This window comes from Megascapheus bottae, chromosome 4, assembly GCF_031878675.1.
Source record: "Megascapheus bottae isolate mThoBot1 chromosome 4, mThoBot2.hap1, whole genome shotgun sequence".
In the NCBI taxonomy this organism is placed as follows: Eukaryota; Metazoa; Chordata; class Mammalia; order Rodentia; family Geomyidae; genus Megascapheus; species Megascapheus bottae.
The window spans coordinates 18,074,516-18,095,027 of record NC_143512.1 but is presented as its reverse complement, the minus strand read 5'-3'; the positions used below and the strand labels follow the sequence as shown (position 1 = coordinate 18,095,027).

General features: G+C 36.6%; 1 protein-coding gene across 26 annotated transcripts in view; it reads left to right on the top strand.

Moving 5' to 3' along the window:
• The window catches only part of Fer (FER tyrosine kinase), a 432,292-nt gene that overhangs the window by 301,975 nt on the left and 109,805 nt on the right, over positions 1-20,512 (top strand). Inside the window, exons 20-21 of one of the 26 annotated variants that reach the window (XR_016535240.1) lie at positions 13,715-13,781; positions 16,311-17,622. The exons of 22 other annotated variants lie outside the window; for them this stretch is intronic. Coding sequence is in view for 2 of the 4 variants with exons in the window: in XM_090331532.1 (XP_090187658.1) it covers positions 14,553-14,598 (46 nt within the window). In the remaining 2 variants the exon portion in view is untranslated. Of the gene's footprint in view, positions 1-13,714; positions 13,782-14,552; positions 14,624-16,310; positions 17,623-20,512 lie in introns of those variants that run through there. 3 more of the 26 variants (XR_016535241.1, XM_090331532.1, XM_090331536.1) reach the window with 3 other exon arrangements.

Here is a 20,512-nt window from a genome sequence, read left to right as displayed (position 1 = left end):
TGAGGTTAAATAGATTAAGGTTCACATTGAACTAGACTTAGATTCTATTGGTGATAATTCCTGTTGCAAGATTTAATTTTACTTTGGCTTCTAAAAATTGCTTTTGTATTGCTTTTCTTTGTTTAATGTTAGTATTTTAAAGGGCAAAACTGACTGGGGTAAAATGGCTCCCACCTATTATCTCAAGGGAGATGAAGATCTGGAGGATTGAGGTTCAAGGCTAGCCTTGTTAAAAAGCTAGCAAAACTTGGACCAGGAGGGTGACCCAGTGATAGAGGGCTTGCCTAGCATGCACAAAGCTCTGGGTTCAATTCCTCAGTACCACATACACAGAAAAAGCCAGAAGTAGCTGAAGTCCAGAGCATTAGCCTTGAGCAAAAGTGCTCAAGGACAGTGCCCAGTTTAAATCCCCACTCCCCAAAAAAGTTGGCAAAACTCTTACCTCAAAACAAGCTTCACATATTGTACACAAATGTAATCCCAACTACATAGTAGATGTGGGCAATGGAGGTAAGCTGGAAATCTGACTGAAATGGAGAAATGGTAGAACACCTGCCTACCAAGAATGTAGTCCCAAATTCAAACCCTAACAGCACCAAAACAGGATAATAAAAATCAAAAGGAAGAATCCATTTTCTTCCATCTTTTTAGTTAAAAATAACTTAGAAGGGGTATAGGGAACATTTTATGCTGCTCTATGGCCCTCTTGATAAGTCTTAAATGACAGAAATTTTTTTTCATATTTTAACGTTTGTGTTATTTCCATTTAGTGTTTGATTACCTCAGTGATGTTTTTCTTATGGAATGATAAATACAAATTTGTCAGATGATTTATATTTCAGTACAAGCTGTACACATCTGTTGAAAACATTTCCAGTATAAGAAGTTGAACATTTTTAATCTGAAAATCTGCTATCCAGAATGCTGCCAAGTCTGAACATTTTTGAGCACCAATATAATACTTCCTACAAGTAGAAAATCCTACACTAAGAAACTCTATTTTTTTGCCAGTCCTGGGCTTGAGCTCACAGCCTAAGCACTGTTCTTGGACTTTCTCAAGGCTAGCACTCTTAACACCTGAGCCTCAGCACCACTTCCGGCTTTTTTCTATGTATGTGGTACCAAGGAATCAAACCCGGGTCTTCGTGCATGCTAGGCAAAAAACACTACCACTAGGATAAACTCCTGGCCCAGAAACTTATATATATATATATATATATATATATATATATATATATATAATTATTTTTAAAATATGTACATTGTGTGTATGAATCACAAATGGATTTCCTCTGGGCTCCATTCCCAATGTGTGTCCTTGTGTGTTGGAAAACTTCATAATCCCCAAAGCTCTGAAATTCAAAAACACCTCTAGTTCTAAGCCTTTCAGATAAGAGATACGTACTTGTCAAACATGTTTGGGGATTCCAACAGAAAAACCCAAATATGGTAGTCCCTTCTTGCAGGTGATTATAACAAAATACATTAACAATTTTATAGAGATAATTTTGTGGTAACATGTATACAATATTTGGGAATACTGTTATAAATGTTTCATGTGACCTGGGCTCTGATGGCTCTCCTGTAATCCTACTTATTCAAGAGGCTGAGATGTGAGAATTGAGGTTGGAAGCCAACCCAGGCAGGAAAGTCATTGGACTCTTAATCCCTAGTTAACTCAGCAACAACCAAAAAGGAAGCTGAGCCTAAAATGGTAAAGTATCAGCTTTCCATGTTAAAAATGAACAGAAGCAAATTCTGAAGCCTATAGAATGTCTTTTGAGGCAGCTATACCAAGACAGTGTTATTCTCAGTGAACAATTGGTGAAACATACTAATACTTTGGACCACAGTTCTGAAACATACTGATGCTTTGGACCACAGTTCTATTTAATTGGAGTCTCATTTTTTAAGTTTTTATACACTATTGCTTGGATGCATCCCTTCTGCATTATCTGTTAATTAAAGCAGAATCAGCATAGAAATGTGATCATTTCAATGAGTTGACTAAGCATTTGTGACTTTCTCATTTCTCATTCTAGCATTTGAGTATAATTTTGAATAGATTAAGCTGTGCTTTTAACTCCTAAACTAATTTTACTGGAATGCAGAGAGGATTGCTGAATAATTTGAAATATACCAAAAATATATAGACTTCCTCTAAAAATATTTTAACTATTTTTCCTAGTACAAAAATACTCATTACAAATTATTTATCCTGCTCCTTTATTCATTGTGAGAACTTCTCACTACTGATATGACTCACTTCAAGGGATTTTTCCCTGGAGGGAAGTGTGTGTGTGTTCGTATGAATATATTTAAGTGAGTAAACATATATATGAATGAAAGAGAAATCCTCCTTTATATTATAATGAGTTAACATGTTGGTTTGCATTAATGTTAATATCTACTTGATGCCTTAAAAAGCAAGAGGTTTTTGGTAAAGAGTCAAAAGGCAAGATTTGACTTAAAAGTTATTGGTAGAAAAGATGCAGCATACATACATATTTAGAACTTAGGTCTCTCTAAGTAAGCTGACTGAAAGTCCTCCAACATGAGCAGAAAGTAAGAGAAGGCAATGAGAGGACTTTTTATACGTTGGTTGAGACTGGCCTTGTCTCCTGTGATTAGGAGAGAAAACTGCCTTTGGCTTCACCCTGTTAGTTATTTTTGACTTTCCATCACTTACAGTAAGTACAGTTTATATTTGGATTGTTGAGTCTTATTCAACTAAACAATTGCAAATAGCTAGAATTCTTTTTGTTGTTCTCCTGAGGTCTTTTATGCTTATAGGGAACAGAAGCTGCTTCAGCAATAATAAAACGGTTATTTTACAGAAGTAAATGACAGTACATTCAGCTAGCTTTGATACATCTTTTTTTTTTAAATTTTGCTTAAATTTTATTGTCAGGGTGGTGTACAAGGAGGTTGTGGTTATGTTCGTAAGGTAGTGAGTACATTACTTCCCAAACAGTGGTACCCACTTTCCCATGTTTTTCTCCTACTTTCCCTCCCCTACCCCTTCCCAAGTTGTAAAGTTCATTTCCCACATGCCACTGTTACATTGGTTCACCCTTTGGCACTTCTTGAAACCTGGAACTGGGAGCAGTATCCTGCCATTCCTTTGTAGCTTCTTTTCTCGACTTCTTTGCATACTTCTTTTGATTGTCTTGCTGCTTCATTTGTGCTCGCTTAAAGGACTGTCTTCCCCTATCTACTTGTAGAAGGATCCTGAGTGACACTTGAGTCAATGTGGCATACATGCTGAGCATCTGAAGCAGGTGGTCTTTGAGTTCAGATTTCAAGTTCTCTCCCAAACTGATTAGTCTACCTTTGTTGCACTTGTTGAGCTTCTTTCCCTTGTTTTAATTACATTGGTAGGCAGGGAAGATAAAGAAGGAGCTCAAGGAACCCTACTTTGTATGTGAGGGGTGATCTTGAGGGGTGGGACATGTGCTAGTCAGGTTCTCTAAAAGAAGGCTGTCATACATTCAGTGCCCCTGTTACCAAGTGTATTCATTATTTCATTAAAGTTTACATTTTATTTGTATGTTAAATTTGTCCTCGTTGGTTAGCTCCCTTCACAATAGGACAGCTGCTTCCTAAAAAAATAACTTGTTTGTGGCACATAGGTAGTAAGAGGAATCTATACAGAATGTTGTCCTTCAGCTAATATGACGTATACTGCTCTCTTGAGTCACAGTTCCTAGTCACATTCAGTCAGAAAAGTAAAGTCTGTCATTTAAAAGCTGTGTACTGTACTTTAAGCTTTCATACTCAGCATGTTACAGTATTGGGTACATTTTCAATTTGCTGTATTTGAAATTTACAGTGGACTTATTCAGCTGTGTTTTCCATTGCAAGTCAAAGAGCACAGGTAAACATATACTTTTACGTTGGACTTACATGCATATGTGTATGTATCTATATATATGCTACCAACATGTAGTTTGTACTCAGAAAAACTGTATTGAATTAATGAATAGAAAAGTTGTTCAGGGTATTTCTTTATCTCCTGATAAAATATGATAGCATTTGCTGTAACAATTTGTTAAGACAACTAGTACAGATATTTCTAAAGAATTTTCCTTCAGAAATCCAAATGGACCTCAACTTCGTAAGAAGATACCACATCTCTGTGCCATTTTTAAGATGACATTAAAATTTCTATTTAGCTAAGAATACAGAACTGTTGCAGAAAAAGATAAATACATAAGCAAGTAAATATGAGCTACCAAGTTTCTTTTTACTGATGTGCACACAGTTTCAAATCATGATACCAACAGGAGCCTAGTTAAATCTAAAAAACTCATCTTCTCACTACACAATTTTCAAACTTAAGCACCACTTAGGGAGATTTATAAGTACTACATTACTCATGCATCTGTGTAGTTTTTTTTTTTATAATGTAATGTTTGGAACACAGAGTTCTTCTTGTTCTTGTCTCAGATTCATGTCAACAAGGCCACATCTTCCCTGTGGGAGTAAAAGCAGTTAAAGCTTAGGTGTCTATGCTATTGATTCCTATCTGTAATATAGAGTTGTTTCAATCTTATTAACCATTTAGCTAACTATTACCAGTACTGAGGATGTTTAATATACATTTGTAGTGATTTTTCTACTGTGATTATAGTAGTTAATGAAAAAAAAAAGCTCAGCTCTCACAGAATTTACAAAGTGGAAGAACAAAGGTAAGGCATTAAAATATTAAGCGAATGTAAAATATGGTATGAATGATGGAAGTAAGAACTATTTTGAATATCTAAAAGAGATTAAGGAGCAAGCCAGCAATATGCAGAGCTCCGAAAATGCCCTGGGCAACTGCATAGTACCTGTGTCTAAAGAGGCTTTCACCAAGGATGACAGGAAGTGAGCTTAGTTGTTAGGTGGCCAGATCATGGAATCTTGCTAGCCGCTTAATAACCAAGCTAGGGATTTTTATGTTTGCATGACATGGTGGTCTTTGGAGTACTTAATTTGGTCTTTGCTAGCTTTTGGAAGGACAGATTTAAGGAACATGTATAAATCAAGAGCAGTTAAAGGTATTTTGTTACCATCTAGATAAGATGGGTACTGGAGCACTAGGTAGCAGAAATAATGAAAAGTGACCTCAGTCCAGCTATGTGGAATATTCTTACATTCTTACAGACCTTAAAAAAGTTCTTCCTATGTAATTTTTCATATAAAGTGTGGTGCATATGAGGTACTATCCAGTGCTTTTATTTTTGTAGGTATAGTAATTCTACCATTATGCTTCAAACTATAATGAGCAAAGTAATTATGAATACATCTCATTTCACTTTTAATGATCATTTCATTTCACTTTTAATCAATGGGTTTATAACCTAGGATATTATTTACAAAGTTTAATTCTTAAATATCTGTAACTTTTGGAAATAAGTACTCAGGAAAAATGTAAAAAGTAGTGGATTAAACTCTGAGCACCAGTCATTTCTTCTACCACTTTTCCATTATAAGAAATATTTGTATTGATTGCTATCAATGGGTGTAGTGGCTCATGCCTGTAATCCTAGCTACTCTAGAGGCTGAGATCTGAGGATCACAGTTCAAAGCCAACCTGGACATTAAATTTCATGAGACTCTTATCTCCAGTTAAACCTCCAGAAAACTGGAAGTGGCACTGTGGCTTAAGGGGTAATGCAGTAGCCTTGAGCTGAAGACATCAGGGAAATGCCTATGCCCAGAGTTCAAGCCCCATGACCAACCAAAAGAAAACAAAAAACAAAACACTCCTTTCTAACATGCATTATGTATTATAAGATATAATACTTGCCATATTAGGAGTAATTTTATTATAAAACCTCTTGAAATATACTAGTCTACAAACTATTCCCACTTATGGACAGATACTTTCAGCATTGCAGAAAAAATTAATTTGGGCTTTTAATGTACCTTTAATGAATTTTTGCATTCATAATTTGGTTTGCATTTTGCTGGAAGAAATGAGTGTACATTTTCTGTGGCTGTTTAGTAATTTTCATATAGTAGGAATTTAACATGAGTCTTACATGAAACGAAAAGTGAAGAGAAGGGAAGAAAGGAAAGTGGAAGGATAGAAAAAAAGAGGAAAGCAAGAGAGAAACTAAAAGTCCAAATGTTAAAAAAAACTTGCTACAAAAATACTTATCACTTGTTTCACTCATGCTGGCTAATCTTCATTTTTTATATTTTACTGATTCATTGCTTTATTATGTACATACTGTACATACATTCTATATTTTTTCATATATTTTTATTGTAATTATTAGAAGGGTTATATTCACCAGATAGAAGGTGCATTACTTCACAAACATTAATACCCTTTCTCATGTCTTGGTCCTCATTTCCCTCCCCCTCCCACTCCCTTCCCTCATCTTGTTTTCCCCTCTTCCCTATCCTATTTCAAATAACCCAATAAGTATATATACAATATATCAGATAACAAGGTAAATTATTGTAACAATATGAGATAACCAAGGGACAGCAAAAGACATGAGAGATAACAGAGTACATTAAAGACCACAATCACTCCTTATATGGCTTTTGTTTCTATATCTTGGAGGTCCTTTCATTTAGTGTCATCCTATATGGCCTTAAATATCTATGTTTTGTCCTATTGTAAATCTCTGGTAGAAGAACCCAAGGTTTCTACTGATTATGTGTACTAATTATTACGAATGAGGGAAACCATTGAGCCTATGTTCCTTTGAGTCTTACTTCACTTAATATGATTTTTTCTAAGTTTTTCCATTTCCTTACAAATAGGGTGATGTCATTCTTTCTGACAGCAGCATAGAATTCCATTGTGTATAAATACCACATCTTGTTGATCCATTCAACTGAGGGGCATCTGGGTTGGTTCCATATCTTTGCTATGGTAAATAGTGCTACATTGAACATAATTATGCTAGTGGATTTAGTATGTCCTTGTTTATGGACGATTGGGTAAATGCCAAGAAGTGGAATTGCTGGGTCATAGGAGAGCTCTATGTTTAATCTTCTGAGGAACTGCCATACTGCTTTCCATAGTGGTTGAACGAGTTTTCACTTCCACCAACAGTGTAGTAGTGATCCTTCCTGGTGACATCCCCTCCAGCATCTGTTATTAGATTTCTTGATCATGGCCATTCTAACTGGAGTGAGCTAGAATCTTAGAGTTGTTTTGATTTGCGTTTCTTTTATGGCCAGAGATGTCAAGCATTTCTTCATGTGTCTATAGGCCATTCTTACTTCTTCTTCAGAGAAGACTCTCTTTAAGTCTTTGGCCCATCTTTTAATGGGATGCTTGTTTCTTTGGAAATTACTTTTGGAGTGATTCAATTTTTTGATCCGTTGATATATTTTAAATATGAGGCCTTTGTCCATTGTATGGTTAGTGAAGACCTTCTCCCACTCTGTAGGATTTCTAGTTAATTTGCTAGCTATGTCCTTTGCCATACAGATGGCCAGAGATGTCAAGCATTTCTTCCTGTGTCTATAGGCCATTCTTATTTCTTCTTCAGAAAAGATTCTCTTTAAGTCTTTGGCCCATCTTTTAATGGGATGGTTGTTTCTTTGGAGATTAGTTTTGGAGTGATTCAATTTTTTGAGCTGTTGATAAATTTTAGATATGAGGCCTTTGTTGTATGGTTTGTGAAGATCTCCCACTCTGTAGGCTTTCTAGTTAGTTTGCTAGCTATGTTCTTTACTATACAGAATCTCTGCAGTTTAATGCAGTCCCACTTATCCAGACTTTCTCTGATTTGTTGTGTTTCTGGGTCCTTATTAAGAAAGTTTCTACTTGTGCCAAGGAGACCTAGTGTATCTCCTATTCCTTCTTGTAAAGTTTTCAGTGTATCTGCTTTTACCTTCAGATCTTTGATCTATTTAGAGTTAATCTTGGTACAAGGTGACCAAAAAGGATCCAACTTTAGGTGACATTCTATATTTTTATGACAATCGCAGGTATGTGTGTGTTTGTATGTGTGTATGTATATGTATGTGTGTGTATGTACATACTCATGCATGCTGGTCCTGAAGCTTGTATTCAATGCCTGGGGTTTTTGCTGAAGACTAATGCTCTACCACTTGAGCCTCAGCTCCACTTCAGCTTTTATTGGTTGATTGGAGCTGTGGCTGATGGACTTTTCTGCCCTGATTTGCTTGATCTGTAATCCTCAGATCTCAGCCATCTGGGTAGCTTCAACTATAAGCATAAGGCACTACAAGCATCTTGATCATATAATTATTTCACTGTATTAATGTCAAGTATAGTCATGCCTTTGGTTGTGGAACATAGGAATTCACTCCTTACACACATTAATGAAGGAATACAATTAAAACAATTATAACTGCTCTCTTTATGAACTTTAAAAATCTCCTAATTGTAAATAAACATGGGACATTTTTCACAAAAATGTATAAACTCTTCATTCTGTCTGAAATGCAGATGACTTGTAATTTTTGGAATTTATCCTTTTTTATATGACATCATACCTTATGAACTTTCAAATCTTAGTTTTATAAAAGAATATATTTCATGTGAAAGAAAATTGTAATGGTCATATCAAATGTACACTTAAGTATATATCCTAGTATATTATTTCAATTTCAAATTTTTATTTTATAATATATACATATATACCCATCTGGTGAAATTCTTTTTTTTTTCATAATGCCTGTAGCCTCTTTGACCCACAGATAAAATCAATCACATTTGTATATTGAATGCCTTCTTTGTAAAAAGGGCCTGTTCAGGCATGTTTCTTACTTGCAAAGAAAATGAGAGAAGTTGGAAAAAATAAACATATCATGATAACTTAATAAACAGCTACTGGAAGAGAAGAATGAAGAAGAAACACAGGATTTTATAAGAACTTCCATACCAAGAAGGGGGGAAAGTAGGATATATCAGTTTAAACTCTAAAAGCCACCAATAAACACTGGCTACCTTACTGAATTTCTTTTATATGATCAACTTCATTAATATATGTTTAATTCCTAAGGAATTTATTTTATTACCTTTAAATAGTTGAACAAAGGAGTTGCCATTTAAAAATCAGTTTATGAATACGAGGCATCTTGATAAGCCCTTCCAACATTCTCCCCCGTGCCTTCCCTCATACTTCTTTGTAGGATATTCACTGAATTATTTTTTTTGACAGTCCTGGGGCTTGAATTCAGGGCCTGAGTACTATCCTTGGGCTTTCTCAAGGCTAGAGCTCTTCCACTTGAACCATAGCACCAATTCCGGCTTTTTCTATGTATGTGGTACCAAGGAATTGAACCTGGGTCTTACTGCACGCTGGGCAAGCACTACCAGTAGGCCAAATTCCCAGCCCCATATTTTTGGATTTTGTTCAGACAAAACTTAAATTCAAGGGGAATATATAATACTTGCATAAACTCCTAGCCCCTGAATTCTTTTTTATTGTAATAGAAGGGTTACATTATATTCGCCAGATCGAGGCGCATTTCTTCACAAACATTGATACCCCTTCTCATGTTTTTGTCCCCATTTCTCTCTCCTCCCTCCCCTGATCTTGTTTTCCTCCCTTCCCTAACCTAGTTCAAATAAACAAACATATATGCAATGTATCAGATAACAAGATACTGTAACAATATAAGGTAACTAAGGGACAACAAAGAGATGAGAAATAACATAGTACATTAAGAACAACAATCACACATTATATGGCTCTTGTTTCCATATCCTGGAGGTCCTTTAGCCTCATCCTATATGGCCTTATGTATCTAGGTTTTGCTGTATTGTAAACCTCCGCTAGGAGAGCCCAAGGTTAATACTAAGTTAGAACAAATGAAAGAAACCATTGAGCCTATGTTCCTTTGAGTCTGGCTTACTTTACTTAATATGATTTTTCCAAATCTTTCCATTTCCTTACAAATGGGCTATGTCATTCTTTTTGTTGGCAGCACCGAATTCCGTTGTATATGAATACAAGATCTTGTTGATCCAATCATCAACTGAGGGGCATCTGGGTTGGTTCCATATGTTCACGATAGTAAATAGTCCAGCCCCTGAATTCTTGACTGTATTCTCCTCCTCTTTCATACCCTCCTTCCCCCACCTAGACCCCACAGCACCCTGCTTCAAATACATGCTCCTTGGAAGAATTTGTTAACCTTTTACATGCATGTTTAGCCAAACTTCAGAGTGTTCATTTTCCACTCTGATATTATTAAGGCCTACTTTCTGTCCTTTCTCATGTAGCAGCCCCATGTCCAGTGTTCCCTAGTCGCTTGAAGTCATGTGTGTGCCCTTCAAGCTTTGTGTCCATCAGCAGTGGATGCTGGCGATAAAATGCTAAGCAAATAATAGAGTATATGTCCTCTAGTGCTTAAAGTCTAGTGAGCAAGTACACATTAATAGATATGCTTGCAAATATTAATATTAGTATACGGTCCCATATGTGGGTATCCCTGAAATAATTAGATTTGTAGCAAAAATTGAGAACTTGCAAAGGAAAAGTGGAAGAGAAAAAGGACTGTGAGGGACAAAGGCATGGAAGCGGGAGTGAAGCTGTCCTTTTAAGAATTATGACAGAGTTGAACTCTCACTTGAGAAATTTCTGATACTGCTTGGTCTTGAGCCTGAGGCCCTAGGAAAGGACAGTAAGCTTTGAAGCAGGATAATCGGATTCAAGTTTCTTGTGGATCACTCTGACCTGGAAGTTCTAAGACCAGATTAGAGAGAAGACTGGGAAGGGAGGATTTTAGGACAAAGCACTATTCTCTGAAAGACTAATAAATAGGTTTTTCTTATTTGTGGCAAGATAGCTTTGAGCTTTAAAGTTCAATTTGGGACCTATTGAATTGGAAGTTCCTATAAATTTTTTTGGCGGGGACACGGGTTAAATTATGAGGCTTAAACTTCAGACCTGGGTACTGTCCCTGAGCTTTTCAGTTCAAGGTTGCCACTCTACCACGTTGAGCTACAGTGCTACTTCTAGTTTTCTAGTGGTTAATTGGAGATCAGTGTCTCACGGACTTTCATGTCTGGGCTGGCTTTGAACCACAGTCCTCAGATCTCAATCTACTGAGTAGCTAGGATTACAGGTTTGAGCCAGTGGTGCCCGGCTTAAAAATATTTTTGAAATTATTAAATATGCATGTATTTAGAACAAGAACTTGGGAAACTTGACTTAAAGAACAATGTGTAAATGGTGGAAGAAAATTAAATAGGTGAATTGATCTATGACTATAGAAAATAGTCAATGAAAAATACTTAAGGATAAGAAAAGTACGTAGAATAATCGGTTGGTCTAATATCTTTATAATACAACTGAATTTGAAGCTAATATGTCATCTTAGCTTTTTAAAATAAGGGATCAGTTTTAGGGTTTACTTTTAATAGCACTGACTCCAAACTAACTTCAGAATAACATTTATTTACTTCTTTCCTGAAGGAGCTCCTCAGACTGTTCAGTGCATTCTTTACAAATCTTTTATTAGCATTGATCACTTTGAAGTCCAACAAACAACAACTAGAAAATAAAAATGGAAAATGTTTTCGTTGTGCCCAGAAATTTCTGTAATAATATTCAAATAAACTATCAGTGATGAACTTCTAAAATGTTCATAGAAAGAACTCTTGGAAATTTTTCTTAGGGAAGGAAACCAGGGGAATAACCACTTTTATTATTTCTGAAGTCTTGTTATTTTACCAGCAGAATTCCCCATAACATTTGAAAAGTAACTGTGCAGTGTGTGAATAGAGTGTAGGTACCACCTGGTTCTGTTCTCTAATGAATAGGATTTGACAGTAGATGGAAATGTCTCACTATTTTTTATATCTCAAGGCATGCATAATGACTTGCCTGAAAGTTATTTCCTTAAAGACACAATCTTGCAAAGAAAAAAAGTACATTTCCTATGTCCAAAGGCTTTTTCTACTTATCTATTTAAAGTGTTAGTAATAACTTAGTGTGGTGAGTCATACCTGTAAGCTAACACTTGTGACAATCTCAAGGCCAAGGCTTTCATGGGCTACATATAAGATCCTGTCTCAAAAATGCAAGGATTGGGAATATAGCTCATTTGTAGAGGTTTTACCTGGGATTAAAAGAAATGGCCATCACTGAATAAAAATAAATGAGGAAAGCACTTTACCTCCTTCAGCCAGAGTAACACTTCAGTTTTTTAATAGTTAATTGGAGATGAGTCTCATGGGGACTTTTCTTCCTTGGCTGGCTTCAAACCACAATAGTAGCTGGGATCATAGACATGAGCCCCTACACCCAGCTTCAATACATTCTTAACGGAAATGTTTAAAGGAACATTTTTTTTTTTTGCCAGTCCTGGGCTTGAGCTCAGGGCCTGAGCACTGTCCTTGGACTTTCTCAAGGCTAGAGCTCTACCACTTGAGCCTCAGCACCACTTCCGGCTTTTTGCTATGTATGTGGTACCGAGGAATCGAACCCGGGTCTTCATGCATGCGAGGCAAGCACTTTAACCACTAGGCCAAACTACCGGCCTAAAGGAACATTTAATACACCAAATCTTAAGCAGAGTTTATACTTCTGATTTGCCTCTACAAAAAGGCAATCATCTTCTATTTAGAACTGTAACCAGTGCTGAACTATATTCTTCAAAAACATAAACATTACATTGGCACCTGTCATTCCTGTTGTGGGAGAAATATATTCTTTGAATTGGTGTAAATATTATGCCAGGATTATAGAATTGAAGATGCTGCCTTTCATTTAATTGATTAGTAAATTGTTTAGTTAAAAATTAATTTTTCTTGCAAATGGTTACCTACTGAAAGTCCTGTTGCTTACTGCATGTTGTTGGTAGAAGGGGAGCTGTTTGGTTCCTAGGCTGTTTTAACCCAAGCAAAGTTAACATAATTTAACATTTGTCTCTATAAGCTTCAGCAATACATATTTTGACCTTTTTGTATATAAAAAGATGCATTTCTATAAAAAAAAAAACAAAAAAGCCTTTAAAAATACCAAATGGCCATGTATACCATCTTAGAATTGTTACATCTAAGTATAGAAAAAGAATTAGTGAAGTGAATTAAAAGATAGCAATAAAAGGCAGATGAAGAAATCAGTGGGTTAAGGATGTGATATTAAAAGGGTTGGAAGGGATAAAAGCAAATAATGATCATAATTTTATGTCGATTGTTCAGCCTCTGTGTTACTGCGAAGACCAAGCCTTCCAAAGGAAAGCTGGTACAGAGCGCAGCCAGCATGGTATATCAGGCCTTGTCTTGCTGCAGCTCCAGGACAGGTACTGGAGAAATCACTGGCCCTGAACTTTTGAGCAGCATATATCTATTTTTAGGCAAGACTAGAGCCTAAACTCAAGGACTGTACTTGCTAGCTATTGGTCCTTTGGGTCTTTGTATTATGTGTCAGTCCTAGGGCTTGAGATGATGGGATTGACACTGTCCAGCGTTTTCAGAGCAGCTCACTGGAGGACTAACTCATGAACTTGACTGCCCAGGCTGGCTTAGAACCCCAATCCTCCGATCTCAGCCTCCTTAAGTAGACAGGCTTACAGTCCTGAGCCATCAGTGCCTGGCTTATTTTTCATGTATTGTTAAGGTATCTACAGCTTTTGCCTAGACCACTCTAAGACTGCCATCTTCTTAATCTGTGTCTCCAAAGTAGATAGGAAGTACATCTTGATAATTAATGAAATTGGGTCTTGATAACTTTTTTTGCCTGAATTGTCCTCAAACCACAATCCTATCATCACCTTCCAGGTAGCAGTAAAACTTCAGCAGTGAGATTATCTGTGCATAGCCAGTTCACAGAGCTGATATTTCTGATGTACGTATCCTCCCATAACATGAAACTCTATTTTTATGGATCCAGGCCCATTTGATTTGTCTGTACTGATGTATTTTCCTGTCCTATTGGGCCTAGTCATTGTGTAGAATCCCCTGTATTTTGATAGGAGATAAACAGACTTTATCACTTCTGAGTTGGAGCAAAGTTGATGAGAACTGGAACCTGACATCTATTTCCATAATCAATACCTCCTGGAAGATGGAGTATATTTTATTCTCATAGAGGTCCTGTTCTTGGTACAACTGAATAATTAAGTGTAGGTTAAATGTTAAAAGATCTTAATTTTTATAGTGCAAAATATGTTTGGGTTTTTATAAATGTTGATTCTTTCATAATACAGGAAATGCATAATATATGTGAGAAAAACCATGAGGAAATAGGTAACAAGTGAAACAAGACATCAGAACAGAACAATACATCATCAGATCTGAGTGGTACTGGGATTTGAACTCAGAGCTTCTGTCACTCAGCTGGTGCTTTAAACCACTTGATTCATACCTTCTCCCTGGCTTTTCACATATTGTTTTAAAAACGTTTCATGAAGTTTTCTTCCTAGACTGGCTTCTAACTGCAATCCTCTGTATCTTAGCTTTTTACCTAGCTAAAATTACAAATGTGAGCCACTGGTGCCCAGCACAAATGGCTCTTCTATGGTGGTATTGTGTTTATAAATTCTAACTAAATGTCTCAATAACAGTTTATTATGATACAAAATTCTTAGAAATGTAAGTCTGTTGTTTATCCCTATAGTGATCTGTGCATAGCCATTGAGGAGTTCCACAAGTTTGTCCAATGAACTGGAATTCTATCTCAAGAGATTGGTCAGTGCCATTCATATGCACCATCTGTAGTAGTTTACCATAAACATAGGTGGGCATTTGGCATGTAAGAGTAAGTGACTATGACATTACCTTGAGGCTTCAATAAATTACTACTTATACATTAGGTGCATATATGAGAAAAGAATTATTTGAGCCCATTAAAAATTTATAATATAGAGAGGGGGATAAAAAAGTAATGGGGAGTGAATATGATCAGAGTACATTATATACATAGATTGAAATACTACAGTGCAGCTCTTTAAATAATATATGTTAATGAAATATTGCTGGTTTTCCATTTATTCCTCCTCAGTTGTTCAACATTGCCAGTATATTACCTTCCATAATTAAGCTTCATTAAAATGGTGGTCTTTACTAAGGATTTTAAAATAAATTATACTGTTTGTCTCATTTTTTATGTACTGTTATCAAGACTTTATTGTCTTTGATATCTACAATGGTGTATGCAGGGTTTAAACTTGAAATAGATTCAACAAAAATAGATGATCAGCTTTTCTCTTCAGAGCCAAATTTTTTATATTTATAGCTGGCTAGGTCACTCAGTCTCATTACAACTGCTCTATTCTACTGTTGTTGTACAAAAACAGTAGCTCTAGAAATTATGTAAGAAAAAGATCATGGCTGTGTCCCAATAAAATTTCCCACCCCCCCCTCCACCAAAAAAAGTGGGTCAGTATGCTCATGGGCATATTGAAAGCATTAAACATTTAAGACTAAGTGTTCTGAAGGAAAGCTAAAAATATTTAAAGAGGATTACCTCCCTTTTTGCAACCTTTGTGTTTCTGATTTTCCTTTGAGACCATTGTCAGTCCTCTGCTTCACTAATAGCTTTCCACCTTCTCTGTGTCGCTCTCATTTGTACTTTGTCATCTCTATTAGTAACTTTCCATTATTACTAACTTTCCATTACTGTAACAAGTTCCTGAGAGGATCAACTTACCCTTGCGTTTTAGGTTTCAGTGTATGGTTGATTGGAATCACTGCTTTATGGCCCATGTAGAAGCAGTAGCACAGCATGGCAGACAAAGCAGAATGGAGCAGACATCTCATAGCTACCAGAAGTGGGAGAGAGAGACACATACACAGAGACAGAGAAGGAAAGAGATAGGGTCCCACATTTTTCTGTAAAGACATAACCCCAGCAACTTCCCTTTAGGCCCCACATCTGCAAGGTTTAATCAGTTTCCAATAGTGCCATGCTGATGAGCAAGTTTTTGCCAGATGGGCCTGTGGCAAACATTCCAGATGCAAACTCCGACATTTTGTCAAGTAAATATCTTAATTCTATCAGTAAAAATTTCTTTTTGATATACTACCAGACAGGTATTAGGAATTTTTGCCATGAAAAACCTTTCTGTTTTTTGGATGAATCAAAACTTTATGCTTCCAATGACTTTTTAGTACTTTCTTTGAATATTTGTATTGTTACATGTTATATACAGTTAGATACATTTTCTTTGTCATTCAAACTTATTTGAAAACTACACTGTAAATATTCCTGTAAAGTGCATCCTTTACATCCTCTCCTCCCTTATTTTTACAAGCTATGTTGATTTGCATGGTGCTAGGCATACTATTCTTGTAAAAAAAAATTCTAAAATGAATAAAAACTTCCATCAAGAAGGCTTTCAAGCTGCTCACCAATGGCTCACATCTGTTATCCTAGCTATGCAAGAGACTGAGACCTGAGGACTGTGACTACAAGCCAGCTTAAGCAGAAAAATCTTCAGATCTCAGCATCCAGAGTCACTAATATAAAAGGCATGGAAGTTTTGACTGCCTTTCTTCATGTTTTTCCTTTTATTCTTTTTAAGAAAAAATAAACTCTTGTCAAATGATCAATCTCCAACTAATTTCTGGATTGAAGGTGTAGCTCAGATGGTAGAACACCAGCCATAAGCAAGAAAGTCCTAAGGTCAAGAAACAATTAACTTCAAGCCCTGGTACTGACCACTACAGACACATGACAGTATGGAAGGGAAGAATGAAAGGGAGAAAAGAAAAAGCAAGGAAAAAGAGAAGGAAAAACAGGAAGGACAGAAGGGAGGGAAGGAGGGAGGGAGAGAAGGAGAGTGAAAATTATATAAAAAATCATGCAATGAGAATATTAACATGGAAGATAATGAGAAACAAATGTCAAGTGGTTTGATTTGGGGAAAAAATTTCTTACATGAGTTTTATTTGTCCACCTAGAAAAATTTCATTACATCATTTTTAGGGAAATGAATGAACTTGCAAAAATGATGTCAATGTTAGGCACAGAGAGACAGAGGATGTTTTCTCTGTGTGGAAGTTAGATCTAACCTATAAATTTATAAACATGTAACAGAGTCCTGTACACAAGCATATATATATATATACAAATGAATTAACTAAATCATTTATTCTGTATGCAGGGGAGGAGTCCAGTGATGTAACTCTTGAACAAATGCAGTCTAGCCAAATGAATACTAGGAAGCTGGAACTTGTGTCTAGAAGGAGAGAAGTCAAGACAAGACGAGTAGATGAATGGAGAAGGGAAAGTTGAACAAATGCAGGCATATAATATTCAATATATGTGAAAATAGAACTGGGAAAATGGAGGATGGGGGTAGTGGAAGATAATGGAGGAAATGATGGAAGGGCTCACACTGGTTCTGATGCATTACACTTACAAACTGATACCAAATTAAGACCTCATTGAATAGCTACTTACAGATCATTTCAAAAAAATGCACAAGCGGGGCCGGGAGTTTGGGCTAGTGGTTAAAGTGCCTGCCTAGCATGCACGAAGACCCGGGTTCGATTCCTTGGTACCACATACATAGAAAAAAGCCAGAAGTGGTGCTGTGGCTCAAATGGTAGAGCTCTAGCCTTGAGAAAGTCCAAGGACAGTGCTCAAGCCCTGAGCTCAAGCCCAGGACTGGCAAAAAAAAAAAATGCACAAGCAAGTGAAGTCTGTTTCCTTGACTACCTTTACCTAATGGTGACTGGACTAAAGAGGTTGCCAGTATCAGTTATATTTCTACCTATTTGTATATATGTATATACTTACATATTTTTTCATCTAGCCTTAGTTTAAAAGTTATTTTTTTGGCCAGTCCTGGGGCTTGAACTCAAGGCCTAAGCACTCTCCTTGGGCTTTTCTCAAGGTTAGAGCTCTACCACTTGAGCCACAGCACCACTTCTAGCTTTTTCTATGTATATGGTATTGAGGAATCAAACCCAGGTCTTTGTGCTTGCTAGGTAAGCACTCTACCAGTAGGCCAAACTTCCAGCCTCTTAAAAGTCTTACTTTATGCCAGTCCTGGGACTTGAACTCGGGCCTCAGGTACTAAACCTAAGCTTCTGTGCTCAAGGCTAGTGCTCTAGCACTTGAACCACAGCTCCACTTCTAGGTTTGTGGGGATTATTGGCATCTAAGCCTGGCTTGATTTAAAAGTTGTGAGTGCTTTTCTTCATGATCTTCCTTTTTCCCTTTTTAAGAAAAAAATATGCTCTTGTCAGGTGATCAGAAACAAAATAACAGTGTCAATGAATTGCTTTATTCCCATTTGCAAGTATACTTTGGCAACATAATTGTCATCTAAAATGTTGAGAAATGAATCCATCTTCTAGTTCTGAAACACCTGATAAATTAAGCCAAATTTGCATGAAGTTATTTGTTTAAAGTGTCACACTCCCATGTTGATGTGAGAAGCAAATGGGCATTTGCATTCTGCCTTGCTCCTGTCTGTGATTGCAGGCTGCCACATATTCCAGAATAATTGATAATCCTGCGGCCGATCTCTCACACATTGTGCCGTGAGACATCACTCTGGAAGAAAACACATAGTTGGAGGGATGACGAATTATTCAGCAGTTCAGAGAAAAAAACTGAAGTGAAGCATAAGAAATCTGTACATGAGCCGGATGTTCTGGTTCATGCCCCTAATCCTAGCTACTCAGGAGGTTGAGATCTGAGGATCATGGTTCAAAGAAAGCCCAGGTACTAAAAAGTCCTTGAAACTTTTTTTTTTGGCCAACCTGTAGTCCTGGGGCTTAAACTCAGGGCCTGAGCATTGTCTTTGGACACTTTTTATTCAAGGCTAGTGCCCTACCACCTGAACCACAGCACCACTTCCAGCTTTTTCTGAGTATGTGGTATTGAGGAATAGAACCCAGGGCTTCATGCATGCTAAGCAAACACTCTACCACTAGGCTATGCCCCTGGCCAAGTCCATGAGACTGATCTCTAATTAACCACCAGAAAACTGTAAGTGACACTGTGGCTCAAGGAGTAGGATGATAGCCTTGAGCTGAAGAGCTCAGAGACAATGCCTAGGCCAAGAGTTCAAGATCCATAACTAACAAAAAATATTATACATGAATATGCTATTGAAAAACAAAGTCAAAACAGGAGTAATGGAATTCCTAGGGTTAAAAAGATTGTTACTTTGTTTTATTAAAGGGCACATTTTGGGAGCCGGGAGTTTGACCTAGTGGTAGAGTGCTTGCCTAGCATGCAACATGGGTTTGATTCCTTGGTACCACATACATAGAAAAAAGCCAGTAATGGTGTGGTGGGATCAAGTGGTAGACCTCTAACCTTGAGAAAGCCCCAAGAACAGCTCAGGCCCAGAGTTTAAGCCCAAGACTGGCAAAAATAAACCAGTAAAGGGCACAGCTTTTGGGAGGATGTCTACTGTGAATTAGTTTTTCCAAGGTTTTAGCTTTCCTTTTCATCTTGGATGTGGATTTTCATCTTCATTTTAAAGGACATGGTTAATAGTACTAATTTCTCCTAAATTGCAGTATAACTCCATTATGTAAGGGTTGAAGTTTAATCCAGTAAATTCTAGCAAAAAGATAAATTTGTTTGCATCCCTTCTGCATTTATGCAGAGATTTTAACTTGTTAACTAAACATCAGACTTGGTCAATTTATACCATGAACTTACATTAGCAATGAAAAGGAAAGAAACATTTTAAAGAACCAAACCTATGTGCTAGGCAGTTTGCTTTGCCCTGTGTAAAAATCTAAACCAAAATGCAGTGGGAAATTACCATCAGTATTTTTCCATTCCCCAGCTTATGCTGAGGCCATGATTCATAAGGTGTATGAAAGTCTTCTGCACTGGTGAGGAGGAGAAATGTTTTGTTTGACTTCTGTGTAATTTCCTCAAAATCACTTTGTCAGTTCTTTCTTCTCATAGTCACAAGGACATCAACTGTTTTTAAAAACAAAAACTTAGATGTAAGATTTTCTTGGTCATTTCTTAGGAGACCAACAGTCGTAGGAATAGTTTCTCTTTGCTGTCTTCCATGTTGGATAGCTTCCTGAATGGAGAATCTCAACTTTGAGCACATTACTTAATCTCTTATAGAAAAAAAGCATTTAATAGGAAATATAACATCATTAATATGATTATTAAAATGAAAAATGACTACTAATCAATACAGAAAACTCTTTTTAAAAATTTTAATGTCCGGGTAATGTATACAGGGGTTACGGTTACATTTGCCAGGTAGTAGGTGAACTACTTCTCACACATTGATACTCCTTCTCATGTTTTTGTCCCCATTTCCAACCCCCACCAGTCCCTACCATCTTCTTGTCCTTCTTTTCTTTTCCTATTTCAAATAAACAATAATCATGCATACAATATACCAGGTAACAAACTCAGATAAATTAACAATTTGAGATTAACCATAAGGGCAAAAAAATGAGAAATAACCTAGTACATTGAGAACAACAATCACTTTAAGATAAAGCTCTTGTTTCCATATCCTAGAGATCCTTTTCATTTAGTCTCATCCTATATGACCTTATGTACATAGGTTTTAAGCTATTGTAATCCTCTGCTAGGAGAGTGCTAGATGTGTACTAATTATTATGAATGAGGGAAAC